We start from the raw sequence: 18449 nt of genomic DNA on the forward strand, positions 1-18449 counted from the left end.
TGAGTGCAGTGTACAACGTGGTATCTTCCATATTTTGATGTAGAGGTATCTTTACCGTGTTTTTTTTTATCCTTTAACTTCATTTGAGTGCGGTACAATGTGGTCCTTCCAGAACGGTATCGTCTATTCGCACATTTTTTATTTTATATATATATATATATATATATATATATATATATATATATATATATACAGCTTAACCCCGTTATAGCGCGATCCTTGGGGGCCACCCGCGACCACCGCGTTATAAATGGGGTCGCGGAAAAAAAATGGCCGCCAATTTATTTTTATTTTTAAGTTTTTTTTTTTTTTTGTGGTGGTACCGTGTCTGCCGGAGGGGGAAAGCTGAGAACTCTCCCAGCATTCCCAGACCCGGTGTGGCAGCGGCAACAGCACACAGCACTTAACCAGCATCTGGCAGCTCTTCTCCCTGTCTCTGCTTCCTGCTTCTGCTTCCGTCTTGCGAGAGCAAGCTCCCTTAAAGAGACAGTGTGTGTGTGTGTGTGTGTGTGTGTGTGTGTGTGTGTGTGTGTGTGTGTGTATTTGACTGTGTGTGTGTGTGTGTGTGTGTCAGTGTGTCAGTGTGTGTGTGCAGTGTGCTGTGCTTGTGTGCAGTGTGCTGTGAGTGTATGCAGTGTGCTGTGAGTGTATGCAGTGTGCTGTGAGTGTGTGCTGAGTGTGTGCAGTGTGCTGTGAGTGTGTGCGGTGTGCTGTGAATGTATGCAGTGTGCTGTGAGTGTATGCAGTGTGCTGTGAATGTATGCAGTGTGCTGTGAATGTATGCAGTGTGCTGTGAGTGTATGCTATGAGTGTATGCCGTGTGCTGTGCAGTGTGCTGTGTGTGTGTCAGTGTGTGTGTGGCCCGTCCCACTCACATGACCAGGCATAAGGCATCTGCATTACTTCATTGCACAGTCACTGCCTCAAACATACTGACAAATCTCCTAAAGTGCCTCTCCACATATATAAAAGCACATAGTCTGGACACAAGTAATGTCCATATTTGGAGTAAACGCTGAGCCAAGGGATATGCATAAGTAGTGACAAGACTAACCATATACAACTGAGCCCCCCCAAAAACTATATATATCTATCTATCTATCTATCTATCTATATATATCTATATATATCTATATATATCTATATATATCTATATATATAATACTGAGTTAAGTTATGGTGAGTAACAAAAGTGACAAAAACCCTCCACAGGAAAGCAAATATGCAAATATAACTGTATGCTCATCTGCATGTCTTAGGCAGGTCTGCAACCCCGCCTTTCCCCATTATCACCCAGCATACAGCACTTCCACTGCAGCAAGGGATTCTGGGAAATGACATGCAAATGAGCACACAGTGTCACTTTTTGCCTCAATAACCATTTTTAACATGGTTCCCTATAGGCTTAAGCTTGCTGCATGGTCACAGCTTTGAGCACAGCCAGGGTTAAGGTGCATACCCAGAAAACTACCCACAGACAGCTGTTTCGACCTTTAAAATATATATATTTGAAACCCTTTCAAAGGAATTGCTTAAAATGCTAGAATCCGTAACATTTTTAGTTCTGTCTGAAATCCAGGGATTCATCTGAAATATCCATTTTAGTGCTATCAATATACTTTTTATTTTTGCAACCTACTCTTTCTGCATTTCCTTTATATCAGTTTCTAGTTCAATCTGTTAATTCCAAACCTTAGTTGTAATGTTTGAAAATACTTTATGATTTTAAAGTCAATACATAAAAGGAAAATATAAATTCATTGTTTGATAATGGAAAGGATGTATATAATAATTTATATCTAGTCATAATAAAAATGAATGTTCGATGCAGATTGTACTGTATGTAAAACTTATATATAAACTTATATATAAAAATGATTAAGCAAGGAAAAGGTTATTTTATATTTGGAAATGGAGGCTACATGGGGCAGGGAATATATATGCATCCTCAGTCTTTAGTCATTTTATTTTGACCAGCCAACCGTAAAGTAAAGAATAAGACATTACAGCACAAGTCTCGCTTTAATTGAAATTGCATTATTAATGTTGTATGTCCTGTAGATACAAGGTATAGCCTTATTTCACCAGTTGTGTTGATTTATACCTGATCATCCAGAGGTAGATCACAGAAGGCTGGAATGTATTTTGCCCACTCTACCAAGACCAACAGTTGCTGCTTCATGGATTCACAGACATCACTAACACTGGCAATTTTTTTAGCATTTATGTCAGTATTCGTACCAGAACTTGAGGCAGTGATCTAACCATGTTGAAAAGAGAGAAAATGGACTGAGTTTATTAAAATACTATTCACAGAAAATATTACCTTTTGCTTAGAATGTTTTTAAACAAAAATCACAGAAGCATTCATACAAATAATTGAAAAATTCTCCTGGCATTATGGAAACTATCAACATGCATGCAAATGGTCAAATCTATACAATGTTCCTATTGCACACATTAATGGGAACAGTGTTGATTCCTTACAACTGTGGATTATTACAATAGCAAAGGAAAGGATTCATGCAGAAACATTTTTCATGTGCAATGTATACCTGCACCCATAACCTAGTAGAACGCATAACCCATAACTACTGTAGCTCCTCACATTTAACAGAAAATTATTCTTTCTGATTTTACATTAAAAAATTGCCCTTTTATAGGCTGTTTTTTTTATTTTTAAACTTACTTGTTTGGGTAGACTAGGGAAGTATTATATTAACGTACTGCCAGATAATATGAGGCGTGACATGGTAAGATCCACAAAATGATAAGCAATATAAATTATGATAGCTTGATTGGTGAAAATGCTTTAAAATAAATGAAAATATATATATATTTGTAGAATCACCCTAAATGTAAAGATTTTAACACAAACGATACTCAATTACTCCGTAGGTGACTTAAAATAAGTTCACAAACAAAGCCGTTTTCAATGGTAAATATAAAGAAATTCTGTAAATCTTAAGCAGCATAAAAACAAAAAATGTACATCTAACAAGTTTGTTTAAGCTTTTTTTTTTTAAATGCACATGACAGATAAATCAACCAAGTTAGAAGGCTAATTTGCAACTGACACTGTTAACATATTTATTTTTTTGTTAAAATATATATTATTTCAAGAGTGACACTATAACAAGTCACACCTAAAATGTATGGAAGTGCTGCGTTTTTGTGTGAAGACTAAAAACTCATACATTTTAACAGGGTTATCCATCGAATCATGCATGAAATAAAATCCACTGATTCCAGTATTAGTTCAACCTCCTTTAAAATCCCCTATGAAAAGCTTGCAAAAATCTGTCTTTGACAAATTTCCCAAAAACAAACTTTAGGAGAGTATATATACAGTATGCCAGTATAACAAATAACTTCAAATATGTTTAACCAAGTTGCTAAATTAGGTCTTTATATTTGTGCTTGTAAGCAACAACAATAAATGGAACATGCATACCCAACACTTTAATCTTAATCAGAACACACAATAAATAGCCGTTTCAATATTTATGTTTTATGAAGTATTGTTTTGCTCAAGAGAATTTGAAAGAATCAAGAAATGATAGAGCGTAGTTTTAAATTGCAAATGGAAGTGTTTGAGAGGCCAAATTGGTTAACAAAATATATCATGGAACACCTGAAAATAGAACAACAGGGCTGCAAATTGATGTTGTAGATAGGGGGACATTTTTTATAAATGTCAACATTTAAGTAATGGACAATTTTATCTACCCATGCCTGGACCACAGTATATTAAATAGAAAATAAGTCAGCAGGTATGTTTCTGAACTGGTTGTGAGATTGTTTTTTTTTTACCTGATTGTTCATCAGGCATAAATCATTTACAGAAGTTGGTTTGAAAAGATGCAATATGCTATACATTTTTAACTGAAAATGAGAATATGTAACATTGATAGGTGATAAATAAGAAAATGAAGAGGTGGTAGGAGTCAGGAGTTACTGGTCAAACTATGATGTTAAATTGAAATACAGTATGGTTTTATCAGTTTCTTATTGTTTGTTTCCTTATTCCTTACACAAATCTAACAAAATAGAATGGACAAATCATAGTACAGTACATAACTAAAAATGTACATTGATATTTCTTATGTAGCCAAGTCCCCTTGGACTATCATTCCCTGCCCCTGGTTCCCCTGTAATCTCCATAATGTGTGGGCAGCGGGGGCATGATTCCTATGGGATCTGCTCTACATTCAGGGTGTGATATTATATTGTTCAGCAGGCATGAGGAATAAAGTTATGAGCATCCTGTCACTGTAGTAAGGGTGGGGGGGGGGGGGAGGTTTGACAATAATAGGCCGGCTTACAAACCACTCCCCAGGGAAAGAGGTTTTTTTTCTTCCTTATAATGTTGAGTTAGGGGAGGAGGAGAAAGTTCTTGTGCTAACCTCCAAGGAGTGAGGAGTGCTTCTGGAAGAAATGACAGGGTATGCACACCTTGAATAGAGAGTCTTCTACTAGAGAAGTGGCTGAGGCCTAGTCCTTGGTGGGATAGGGTACAGTGATAAGTAATCCAGTGAATGTACTGTACTTCGTTGCTGAATAAACCTCAGTCATACCAACATCTGGTGTAGTCCTTGAAGCATGACTAGTGAATAAAGAAGTGTCCATAGTCCTGCACTATCAGTATCCTCTTGGACTGGAGGCGCTGACCACTAAAGAATCACTGTGAGCCTGTCCTGATGTCCTCCCCACAACAATTGTGGAGATCTCCTGCCTCCTGTTTACCTCACAGGTATAAACAACAGCCACAGAACACACTGATAGGAGCACATTTCCCAGAGAGAGGGGGAAAGATGGATACACTTATAGGATTTAACTAGGATTAGATTGTACAACAAAGATTATGGTACAGTCAGGGATACACACAATATTTTTCTGCAGTTTTAGATTGTCTGAATCTTCTTTTTTTCATTTTAGTCCCTAATTGTGAGAATTTTTGATGAAATTCACAAACCAGGCAAAATTGTCTGATAAAATGTTGGCAAAAATGTCACAAAGCAAATACGAAGACATACTCACAACTTTACAGATCGCACGGCCCTCGCTCAAGTTAAAAAAAATGGTGGAGATTCCCCCGCGGTCCCGCGTGCATGCGCAGGGCAAGCAGGGGCTCCCCCCTGCTCCCAATGTGGGAAGGAGGAAGAAGTACCAGCTCCTCTGCGACCCACACGTTACGTGGGACGGAGGGGGAAGTACTAGCTCCTACTGCGGTCCACTTCCCCCCGAGTCCACCTCCCGTGCCCCCAAGCCCACCTCCTGTCCCGGGCAGCTGCCACAGGGATATCGGGGGCAGCAGGGGAAAGCGTCCGGCAGCAAGGTAAGTCACCCCACGCAGTCACTGTCACCCACCCAGTCACTGTCACCCAGTCACTGTCAACCAGTCACTCTCTCCCACCCACCAAGTCACTGTCACCCACCCACCCAGTCACTGTCACCCACCCAGTCACTGTCACCCACCCAGTCACTGTCAAAGTCACTGTCACCCACCCACTGTCACCCACCCACCCAGTCATTGTCACCCACCCAGTCACTGTCACCCACCCAGTCACTGTCACCCACCCAGTCACTGTCAAAGTCAATGTCACCCACCCACTGTCACCCACCCACCCAGTCATTGTCACCCAGTCACTGTCACTCAGTCACTCTCTCCCACCCACTGTCACCCACCCAGTCACTGTAACCCAGTCACTCTCTCCCACCCAGTCACTGTCACCCAGTCACTGTCTCCCACCCACCCAGTCACTGTCACCTAGTCACTCTCACCCACCGACCCACCCACCGTCTCCCAACCACCCACCCACCATCTCCCACCCACCCAGTCACTGTCTCCCACCCACCCAGTCACTGTCACCTAGTCACTCTCTCCCACCCACCCACCCACCGTCTCCCAACCACCCACCCACCATCTCCCACCCACCCAGTCACTGTCTCCCACCCACCTAGTCACTGTAAAAGTCACTGTCTCCCAAGTCACTGTCTCCCACCCACCCACCCACCCAAAGTCACTGTCTGAGTCACTGTCTAAATCAGTTGGTGCGGGAGATGGGAACGGGGCGGGCAATGGTGGCTGCGCAGTCGCTGGTGGGCAGGGGGAGGTGGCGGAGCTGCCTGCTTGGATTGCCATCCTTTCCTCTCTCCCCCGCCCCCCCCCCCCCCCTCCAGTCAATCACATCCATCGCTGCCTGTAATTCACTGTATTTGTCTGTGTGTGTATAGGGGAGAGTGTGTGTGTGTGTATCAGTGGCTGTGTGTGTGTGTATCAGTATCAGTGTGTGTGTGTGTGTGTGTGTGTGTATCAGTGTCTGTGTGTGTGTATATCAGTGGCTGTGTGTGTGTGTGTGTGTGTGTGTGTGTGTGTGTGTGTGTGTGTGTGTGTGTGTGTGTGTGTGTGTGTGTGTGTGTGTGTGTGTGTGTGTGTGTGTGTGTAGCAGTGTCTTTGTGTGTGTATCAGTGTGTGTGTATCAGTATGTGTGTGTGTATCAGTGTCTGTGTGTGTGCATGTGTATCAGTGTGTGTGTGTGTGTGTGTGTGTGTGTGTGTGTGTGTGTGTGTGTGTGTGTGTGTGTGTGTGTGTGTGTGTGTGTGTGTGTGTGTGTGTGTGTGTGTGTGTGTGTAGCAGTGTCTCTGTGTGGCTGCGTGTGTGTCAGTGGCTGCGTGTGTGTCAGTGGCTGTGTGTGTTTATCAGTGGCTGTGTGTGTGTATCAGTGTCTGTGTGTGTATCAGTGTCTGTGTGTGCGTGTGTGTCAGTGGCTGCGTGTGTGTCAGTGGCTGCGTGTGTGTGTGTGTATCAGTGGCTGTGTGTGTGTATCAGTGGCTGTGTGTGTCTGTGCAGGCCAGCAGTCTCTGTGTGGGTGTCTGTGCGTGGTCAGTGTCTGTGTTGGTCTGTCTGTGTGAGTGTCTGTAGGTCAGTGACTGTGCGTCTGTGCAGGTCAGAGAGAGAATGGAGGGGGGAGAGAGAATAGAGGGGATTGGGAGAATATATGGAATCTGTATGGACATTCATAACTGTTTTATTTTACCTATAGGCGATAAAAATTTTAGTGGGTCACGAAGGAGAAGTTCAAATATAACCGGGTCACGGAAAAAAAAAGTTTGGGAAATGCTGTTCTAGAGCAATGTGAAATGTATAAGCAAGGAGGAAATTTTAAAATAAAAGTTGCAAGGCTCATTTAGTGCTTAGTGCACTTATTGTATTCATACAGTAGTTGTACGTTTCCCTTTCCACTCACATTACTCCTCTAACATACAGTAAGCATATTCTGTGACAATTGTTAATGTGACTGTTAGTTTGGTGTTTGCAAATACTGTATATCAAACATGTCCTAGATTCTGAAACAACTAAAAATTGTAACTTTCAGAGTGCTGTATTTTGTTGATTATTTTCAATTTCATTGCAACTTCAATACATGTTGCTAAGTTGGGCTTCAGCTCAACTTCATTGCATTGAAACCACAAGTTAGACATTTCATTGTTATTCAGTTAAGGTTTTTGCTGAAAGTTTTTCTAATGTTATATTTGATGTTGTTATGAAACACAGATATCATGATATACAGTATGCTTTTACAACATACTGTATGATGCAGGATGTTTGATGAGGCGTTGATATGAAGCTCACTTTATCTAGGTCTTGACAGAAAAGTCAATAAATGTTAACAACAATGCCTCCTTCCCTCGAACATGATTGTATAACTGTTTTATTACCCACTTTTTTTTACCTTGTTTTTCTATTTTCTCTGCCACATCATTGTACTTCATGCATTATGTCTCTGTTTTTTTCTTTGCCTTGTTTTTTTAGATTTTTAGATTTTTTTTTTGCTAAGCACAGAGGGCATATCAAGTTTTGGCAAACTGATGCATTGCTCCAAAACTAGTGCAAATTGCCTTTTTTTTTTTAAACTGTTTGTCAATGTATCAAGGGGCTCTGCTCAATTTGTTACTCCAGTTGCACCATGAGCATTTTGGGGAAGTGGTTATAGGAGGAAGTATGGAAGGAGAGAGTCAGCACAATATTATTATAATATAGATGTATCAAATGTTGTGCCTATAACTTGTTTCCCTCTCTCTTTGCACCAAATACATCCACCAGGTTTAGCTGGTGTTAGCCTTTGCTCCTAACGTAAGAAGAAAGATTACAATGTTTCATACATATTTTATCTGTGGTTTCATACAGTGTACCAAGAGGAGGGCACATTTTTTTGCCGAATTTGAATCTTCAGCGGATTGGACAATACCTTTGGTCTGCGGATTTCAGCGGATCAATCTCAAAAAGGGCAATTCGCATTTTGTAGATTTTTTCATTGATTTTCCATTGACAAACTATTTAAGATATTATTATTACTATGATGATGATGATGATGATGATGATGATGATGATGATGATGATGATGATGATGAAAACGATGTATTATAACTACTGTTTTTCAAAATAATATCACAGGATATATATACATATACATAACATATAAACCAACTAGAAAATATACTCAAAAAAAGAACAATTGGTGACACACAGTACTTTACTTATCATGATTATATTCTGTACCTGACGAGAGAGAACTTCTGCTTGTGATAATGTGTTAATGGAGGGAATGCTACTTCCTTCAAATGTGCTCCTTCTTGTACTTATCCGGTCTCTTTCATTTTGAACAGCTATAAAAGAAACATATTATTTAATGCATGAATTCATTTTTTAAATTAGTCTGTACTTATCTAGACAACTAGAAATCAGATACCCAGAAAAGCTTGAAACTGCACAAAGAAAGTACTGTAGATGATGGTGTTAATTCAGAATTACATTTAACAACCCTCAGTAATATGCACGATAAATAACCAAATTACAGTATTTGTGGCACAATAACTCTGTCTTAGATAATGGGTATGAAGTTGCACTAAAACAAATTTACTTCTACGGGTATATTATTTGCTATTTATGGAATAAAGCAATTATGTACTAATGATTATTACTCAGAGGTTTTGGCCAATCCAGACCTTAAATTATAATTACTGATCACATCTGTTTTGTTCAACATATGCACACTATGTAAGATGATTAAACAATTACACTCATAAAGACAAAGATGTATTAGGCATCCTTACATTTAAGCTTTGGGATCACAAAGGTGCCTGTGTACTAAGTGTCACAAATGTATTTTTTGCACACCATTGGCACACAGAAATCTAATTTTAAATTACACTTTTGTGCAACTACTGTATGTACTAATAACCTGACACTTTTCAATTTGTGGCATCCATGTCAAAAATACATTTTAAATGTTTTGGGGTGCACAGAAATAGGCACCGTTAGGCATAAAAATGTCAATAGAATGTACCAAAGAAGACTATCTCAGTGCGCCCAAAAAAATGTACAAAGTGCGTCAAGATCATCTGCCAAGTTCAACTTGGTGTAAGCCCCAAAAATAATAGTACTAGCACAGAATTAAGTTGCTATATATCAACCATGGTGGCACTGGTGACAGCGGCACTGCTGGGGTCATGTTTTTTCCGGATAAAAATCCCTGCAGTGTTTTATCTGGATTTGTGCAATCATCGTGGGACCGCATCTGGCTGCAGACATGCTAAGCTTACGCTTTGCTACATCTGTAGGTTAACAAAATATATTATTTCTCAGAGTATGGCTATTTTTGTATGCTACTAAAGCAATAATTAATATTTCCTAACACTAGTTGTAAATAAAAAAAAACATACCTTTGTCTTAATTATATCAATCAGGTACATGATGCAATGTGTCAAAATTACTTTCAAATAATGAATTGGGCATCATATGTATGAAGCCTTCACATATATGAGGTCTGTATTACTTTTTAGAACTAAAATGTTGAAACACAAAAAAATGCAAATACTGTATGATCTCTGTACATGGGCCACAAAATATAGCCATGAAAATCCTGTGCTTGTTAACACAGAAGTGCTGTAACATTGAGAGAAGTGGTACATAAATAGCAAATACAGTATGCACTTATACTGTAAGAAAAACGGTAAGAAAAATGGCACAAATATATACAGATATACTTTCACAGGCATGATTGTTCCATTTTGTGGGATTATGTATGTATGTATGTCTTTATTTTATTTATTTATTTATTTATAAATGTTTTATTTATAATGTATAATAATTTATTTATAAATGTTTTACCAGGAAGTAATACATTGAGAGTTACCTCTCGTTTTCAAGTATGTCCTAGGCATAGAGTTAAGATGACAAATAATACAGTACATGGTTACAAATAAAGTTACATAAGTGAACAGGGTATACATTATATGCAAGATATAGCATGCAGTTAGAGATAATATATATTATGGATGGATGTAACAGTTACAGAGCAGATAAAAATGTGAGGCTACTTTAGTTTTGAAAGAACATGTCACTTTTATCTTGGATGCTATCCTTTTTCTTCGTACCCACAATAATTTTTTATTTGATGGGTTTCATTATCTCCAAGCACGTGGAACGGCCATGGGGATAAGCTTTGCTCCTTCATACGCCAACCTCTTTATGGGGTGATGGGAGTCGTTCCACATGTTTGGAGATATGAACATTTATAGGGAGCACATCTTATTTTATAGGCGTTTTATTGATGACCTGTTATTCATTTGGGAGGGTAATGTTTGTACACTATTATCCTTTATTAATACACTTAATGTCTATGATTACAACCTTCACTTTATACATACCTTTAATTATCATCACATACATTACTTAGACTTATATCTTTATGTCGATAATTCCCTGAATATCCATACGGATAATTATCGCAAACGGATACTTATCACAAACCTAACTCACGGAATGCTTTTTTTAAGAGCGAACAGCTGTCACCCCAAGACCCTTATAAGGGGCATACCAAAAGGGCAACTGATGCCCTTGAAGCGCAATTGCTCAACAGAAGAAATGTATAATATCCAAGTCAAAGATCTTTATGATCGGTTTATTGAGCGGGGCTATAATCATGAGGACCTCATTAGATCCATTAGGGAGGTCTCCACTATAGATAGAATGGAACTTCTTAAACGATCCCCTAAGAAACCTTTGCCCAATGAATGTCCTTTGTTTATAACCACTTATGGTAACCAAGGTGAACAGATTAAACAGATATTGAGGAAATATTGGTCGATTATTTCTCTGGACCCTGTTCTTAAATCTATTGTTCCTATGGGCCCCAAAGTGGTCTTCACAAAAGCTAGAACAGTAGCCAGCTCTCTGTCACCGAGCCTATTTAGATCAGGGGTGACAGATAGACCTACTCTTCCCATAGGTTCTTACAAGTGCAATAAATGCAAAATATGTAGTACTATGAATCCCTCTAATTCGTTCAGCTCCACTATAACTAGAATGAGTAACAAATTATCATCATTTATTAACTGCAGCTCATCCTTTGTCACTTATTTAATAACATGTGGATGCAGATGTCAGTACGTAGGTCGGATCAACAGGTGTCTGAAAATAAGAATAATGAAGCACCTAAGACGTATATCTAGGGGAGATCTCAATCACCCCACCTACTAGTAATTGTATGAGAGGTGGCCCTGCTAACTTCAAGTTTCAGGGCATAAAATATGTTGCACCTCTGCCTAGGGGAGGGAATAGAACCCAGCAGTTAGATAAACGTGATGCATTCTGTATTTTAACCTTGAGAAGCAGAGTGCCTCACGGGATGAATATTGATTGGGATCTTTCCATTTCTTATGATATCTGTTATTTATCATGTTCTGTACATGATGATATCATCTTACACCCTGTGCTTTTCTTATCATCTATATTTCTTCATTTCTCTATAGACATAGGTCAATTTTTGCTAGCCTAGGAATGCTCTTTATAGACATGGGGCCATTAGGATATGCTCTCATCCTGTCTGAGGACTAAGTTTTGGGCATGTCTGATATTATTGGGGACACTCACTCCTGTGATTCATGTTACTCATAATTGTTTGATTTCTCACATAATATAGTGCTCTGTTTTATCACAGGAGTGAATGCCCCTTGATTATTTTATAATTTATTTGTGTCTACTGTGCAATTCTTTCATTGGGATGTATATGTCACTAATACATCAAGATGAATAACCATACCTCATAATTCATTGAAGTTTTCCTGATTAGTCTCATATAATATGTGATATCCCTTTGTTTGTTCTTCTTTGAGTATAGGAGAAGGGTATTATAGGCTGTGTGTGGGCATATTAATATTATTATGGAATAGTATATAATATACTTAATGCTGGATCTGTTTATATAGATCTCATTAGATTTATAATATTTTATATTCTGTATTATTTAGAGATACAAGTTACTGATTATGCTTTTTTACACTAGTATATGCTTACTTGGCCGATTACATTATTATACGTTTTGTAAGTATTGTTTTTAATCATTCACATTGTTTGTTATTGTTTTTTTGTTATTGTTTATATCACTGGATTGATTAAAGTTGGTTTTGTTCAATATTATGTCAGCTGACATGACCAACCAATGGAAATGGTACATCGCCAATGCGACCCGATTTCGGGACGCATGTTGATGACGTCATCCCAATGCCGGTTTTGGTGCGAATTTTACCCTATAAAATTTATGTTTAAGCTTATCACCCCACACCTTGATAAAGTCCTACTGGATGAAACACGTTGGTGTGTTTCCAATACTTCCATTGTCAAGCTGATTGTGCAATAAATACATTTTTTCTATATTTGGAGTTGCCCCATCTATTTTTCTACTCTGACGACGCGGATGCTGTGCTCCTTTACTTCCATACAATCTGATCGCTACTATTGAGGATTGCACGCTGGAGAATCTGTCCTGTCTGGATATCACTGTCAGGTAAAGGGCATAAGCCCCTCTGTATTTACCTTTTCAGTGTTTATGGCTATATTCACTATACCCTGTGGGTAGGTTATACTTACTAAGGGACTAATCTATGTGGTAGCCAGGTGGGCACCACTGGGTTCCTATATCTCCTCAGAGTGAATGCTGTTATTTTACAGTCATTATTGACATTGGGACAATACTCTGAATATATTATACTTACAAACAGAGCATACATTGGTGAAGCACCATCCACCAAACAACCTATAATTAACAGTAAACGACTTCCTCAATGTACTAGGAGAAGATAATTCTGATAAAGTCTTTTGCACACCAGAAATATCTGTTTTTAACCTTATATATGATATATATACAAGGTAATGAAGGAGTTAACCCCTCCCGCCATCTCCCCCACCCCCCGCAGGGCTTAACCACCCTCCATGCGCCAAATACCACCTTCACCCACCCCCACTACCCACAATAAATCAGTCACTGGTAGTTAACTCTATATTACCTTAGCGGTTAGCCGCTAAGGTAATGAAGCTGCCTGTAAATGCATTTGTCATGCACCGGATTCATGCTGGGGGTCTCCGGTGCTGGTATTAATGTGTATCAGCTCCTGAGACCCGCCGCTATCAATCTGATGAAGGAAAAATGCATTTTTTTTTCTAAGTCTCTCTCTCGCATCCCTTCTTGACAGCTTTTCCTAGCGAGGAGAATCTTTGATAAAATCGCAATTTCAGAGTCCTGATGAGATTATCGAGGCTACTAGAATTGTACGATTTTATCAAAATTGCGAGTTTGAGCTTCTTGCCGGCTCCCAGACGATTGTTTGGACGGGAGCCAGAAAGCACGAGAAAATGCTGGCCCCGCATAATTTAACCAACTCATTGAGGCTTTCTGAATAGTATCCTAGCAAAATTTTGCGATAACGGCTCAAAATCCTCAATGAGTTGGTTTTCGAAGTTTATAGAATAGGCCCCTGTGCCTTTACTATTTCTATTTCCAGTACATGAATTAGCATGCACTATAGGTTTGGCAGGGGGCTTCTCCGAAAATACTAGACACAATGGTGGAATGTGCCACATGCTCAAGAGAGAGAGATGCACACACGCTCCATGATGTTATGTTTCCTCCTCTCCTTGACCCCTGCCCCATGCTCCTGATACCTCCTCCTGATTGGAGGCTGATGAGTAATGCAGCCAATCAGGATGGAAGAAGCTGCCCAGACCCCTAGAAACAGCCCTGCTCTTACCCACGTGCCCCCGCCCCCCCCCCCCACCTCCCCCAAGCCAGTCAGATCACTATGTCCAGAGAGCTAATACCAGTATACACATACATGTCCAGTATTTCCTCTCATTTTTTACTGGACAGAGTGCCCAAATATAGGACAGTCCGGTTCAATACTGGACACCTGGCAACCCTACATGCACATGTGTAATGAAAATAATTTATCTTTAAAAGTTTGAAATCCTTTGCCAATCTCAGTACATACACAGTACATAGATTTCCCCGTAAAAGTCGATGAGAAGAATAGATTGTTTACAAGTTGTGATTCATTTTAATGGAACAACAAATTCTTCATGTTGAAAGTTCTAATTGGCTTTTGAGACATACAGATTTAGCAGATGTTACCGCTCCTGTTAACATGATGTGTGTTTAACACAGTAGTGCTATTAAAAACAATGATTTAAAGAGATAATGCACTGATTAGTTAACATATTATTTTATGAGTTATTTTCACATTAACAGGTGTAACAACACAATATCTGCTACATCTGTACTAAGTTTCTTATTTATGGCATATCAAATTACAAATCTGACACTTAGAGGGCTATTCAATAAATGTAAATACAAATATGATGACGACATTTCCAGGTGAAAACAGATGTTTTTTATTCAGGTTTGCATCTTGCCGAATTCATTAAGTAGTTATAATTCCCAGAAGCTCTCATAGCTCAGCAAGTGATTTTATCTATAACAATTGAATAAGAGGTGCAAAACAGGAATTTATAAAGATAATTATCAAAGGAACCAAGGATCTCTGTATGCTGCACTCCCTTATGCAGTAAAATTGTAATAGTAGATTTATTGATATTTAACCTTTATTAGGTATGTTTTCAAATAAAGTCAGAATGTTTAATAAAACACAAAGGAATAAAGTGATAATAATATGTACAGTGAATTACACACAGATAAAATGGGATATTACCGAGGGTAGTATTTAAAATGTAATACCTTTTTTATAATGTAGAAGTAGGTATTATGTACTTATGACTGTCTGGGCTCTTATGAGCTCAGATTAATGTCCCCCAGAGTTACCTAGTATAGAATTAGCTTGGTTAGTAGATAGGAGCAGCAGTATCTAGATATATGGTCCTCTGATTATCCAACAAAATAATTTATATGTTTAATACTTGCTTGCAGCAGTTTGTATTATACTTTATTAGCTTGTTAGGTTAGACAGTGGTCAGTGTAGAAGCATTGTATGGTATGCCTAGTCAGTATATTGTGGCATAAAAGCCAGTATGGCATTAAATGGTTTAAGATCATACTGTATATGCCTGTAAGCTTCTGTTGCAAGGAAGATAGTAGGTGCGTCTGTATAGAGCATTCAACACACACAGTTGACTGAGTTGGTATTTGCTGGCACTGATAGTTAATATGTATCAGTGTCTATGAGTACCCAAGTATCAGTTTAGTAGAAAGTACTGCTTAGTAATGTCTTCGCATATTAGTCTCAATGAGATATATGATATTATTCCACGTCTCTCAGTGTCTGTTCTGAGCCCAAATCAAATCATGGGAAGGGGATATGAGGATCCTGCGCTCCTACTTAAATGTTACTAGGTTTTGAGATAGTACATTAACATTCAAACACTCAATACTCTGTTGCTGATTCTATGTCGGTAGCAGAACCGATTGGAGAAACTAGTAGAGTGTTTAAATGCCCTCTCAGAATCACATGCTACTGATGTGATGACGTTTTGGCTCCGATTTGGCATGGATTAAAAAATGTGTCCCGCAGTTTGACTCGAACTTCTGAATGAACAAGATTTGCAAAGTTTGAATTTCGGACCTGTCTTTAAATGAATAATTAATCTGAAAAAATAACCCTAGTTCAGAAATAAAGTGAATACAGATGCAGCGGCCGTTATTCGAACATTTACCTGAGTAAATATTGGGTTATGCCGCGTGCAGGTTGAGATAAACCCCCCAATTTTTTTGGGTGCAGACTAATGGCCCATCAGATTAACATAGCAGGGGTCCCTGCTGTGTGAGTCCTACCGGGGTCTGCCTTTCTGTTTTCCGTTTTGGGATGCCGGTATCTCCTATGCATGGAAATGTCTTGCGTCACGTGATCAGGACATTTCCATGCTTAGGAGATACCAGCACCCCATAACGGGGCCTGTATCTCGGGAAGTAGGGGGTCCCTGGACTTGAAATCAATGCAGTTCAGCCCCGGCTACATTACTGTAATGTTTAAATTGAAATAAAACCCCTGCAATCGCCTGTGAGGGGTGCGCAGTTAGAGTGACTGATTTCGCCTATCTCTTACTGCGCGTCTATTACAGAAAGGCAGACCCCGGGAGTGAGGATCACGGGCATATTTCGAGAATCCATTTCGAGATTTGTTCGAATAACGGCCGTTGCATCTGAATGATTTTAGTTGTTGATATCAATTATGTTACCATGAAGTTGTAGATAGCGGTATAAAACAATACACACTGTATGGCAGTGGGCTTGGATCAGTCAGTATTGGTGTTGAATTCTCAATAATTTTCTAAACATTTCCGTATGAACTGTTTTCACCATTTTAAAGAGAAAATTAAATCTCCAACTAAGTGTGTGTGTGTGCATATATATATATATAATACTGGATATATAATATATACATATATATTGTGACAAACGGCTTACTCCGGGGCTCCACCGTCTGTCCAGGACTGTTAGAACACGGTCTTTTAGGGTAGGTTAAATGACAAGGCGTAACGTGCTGTTCCTTTAAACAGGCTACTGTCTGGTTTATTCAGTCCCAGGCACTGAGACTGCCACACTGCATACACAAGAAACACAAGCAAAACAAAAGCCTGCTCACCTGAGCAATAATTTAACTGAGGTTTTACCCTGACTAGGATTGGGGTGGCTTATCCGCTTCCAATAAACAAAAATAAGGAACTTTGCAATTTGATAAAGGTAGAAAATTATTTAACCTGTTTGGGGAGAGGCTTTTCCCCTCTCTGCTTCCAGCAGCCTTCCTGCCTCCAGTCTCTTGGGGAGAGGGAAGAGGAACCAGGAAATCAGCCTTAAATACCTGATTTCTAACTAGCAGGTCAGGTGACAGAAATCAGGCAGCAGACAAACTCTGGTCTGGATCCCTCATCCCTCAGTTCCAGCACTTGCCAAACTGTGGGATGGAGTGCATGCATTCTGAGGCTGCACTTTTCAGCCTAAACAGGATATAAACTGTTCCGTATTCTGGGAGACCTATATATGGAATTTATTACCATACCCTGGTTTCTGTCACAATATATATATATATATATATATATATATATATATATATATATATATATATATATATATGTATATGTATATGTATATGTATATGTATATGTATATGTATATATATATATATGTGTATGTGTATGTATATGTATATGTATATATATGTATATGTATATGTATATATATATATATATGTATATATATATATATATATATATATATATAGTCAATGAAAAATAGTTTGCACTCACGGGTTCTCAAATGAAGGCAGATGCTCGTCCCATATAGACACATGTACAGGGTAACCAGGGAAATCCAGGTAACAAAGAGACAGCACACCGCAATAATGAAGTAAATAAAGTGCATTAACAACACACTTGCCCTGAGGAAGATCCACTCACAAGGGTAGGTTAAAATCAAGCAGTGTGTGAAATATATCACCGCCAACTCTGATCACTCAGCCTCCAGACCCTGCAGTCCAAATCTCACTTGAAGCTGCTGGTAGATGTTCTCTGGTGCATGAGTAGAAAGGCTCCTTAAAATCAATGATGCAGTCTTTGAGTTTTAGGAAAATCTCCAATCTCTGCTGGCCGCAATGTGTATCAGCGCTCGATACGGCCCGTCATGCGCTTGCGTGATGACGCAGTTCCGTTCCCTAACGCGTTTCGTCACGTGCTGTGACTTTCTCAAAGTCATTTAAATTATCATTAATAATATTTTTGCACTATTTCAACACTTCTTATTTGGCGCTACTTCACTCCCTTTTCTTTTTCATATATATATATGTAGTAGCGCCAAATAAGAAGTGTTGAAATAGTGCAAAAATATTATTAATGATAATTTAAATGAATATTTCTGAATAGGAAAAATCACTAAAAATGTATATATATAAATAATATATATATATATCTCCAGTATTAACCATATACAACCAATACAAATATAGATGATAAATATGTTTGCTTCATAGACTGAGGAATTTCCAATGTATACAGTACTTCACATCACCATCAAGTGCAAGCAGAAATATCATATTCAGGATGATAAGGGATTTTTTTCCCCTACTATTTCAATAATCAAATGTCAGTACTAATCCATAAAATA

At 38.7% G+C, this 18449-nt stretch overlaps 1 protein-coding gene across 4 annotated transcripts in view; it reads right to left on the minus strand.

The window, feature by feature from the left end:
• HNF4G (hepatocyte nuclear factor 4 gamma) overlaps nt 1-18449 on the minus strand; it is a 143127-nt gene that overhangs the window by 29104 nt on the left and 95574 nt on the right. For all 4 annotated transcript variants that reach the window (XM_075583171.1, XM_075583179.1, XM_075583187.1 and 1 more), the window contains 2 exons: nt 8564-8670; nt 2105-2260 (listed from right to left, as the gene is read on the minus strand). In XM_075583171.1, coding sequence (XP_075439286.1) covers nt 2105-2260; nt 8564-8670 — 263 coding nt within the window. The remainder of the gene's footprint in view (nt 1-2104; nt 2261-8563; nt 8671-18449) is intronic.

This window comes from Ascaphus truei, chromosome 2 (genome assembly GCF_040206685.1).
Source record: "Ascaphus truei isolate aAscTru1 chromosome 2, aAscTru1.hap1, whole genome shotgun sequence".
NCBI lineage: Eukaryota > Metazoa > Chordata > Amphibia > Anura > Ascaphidae > Ascaphus > Ascaphus truei.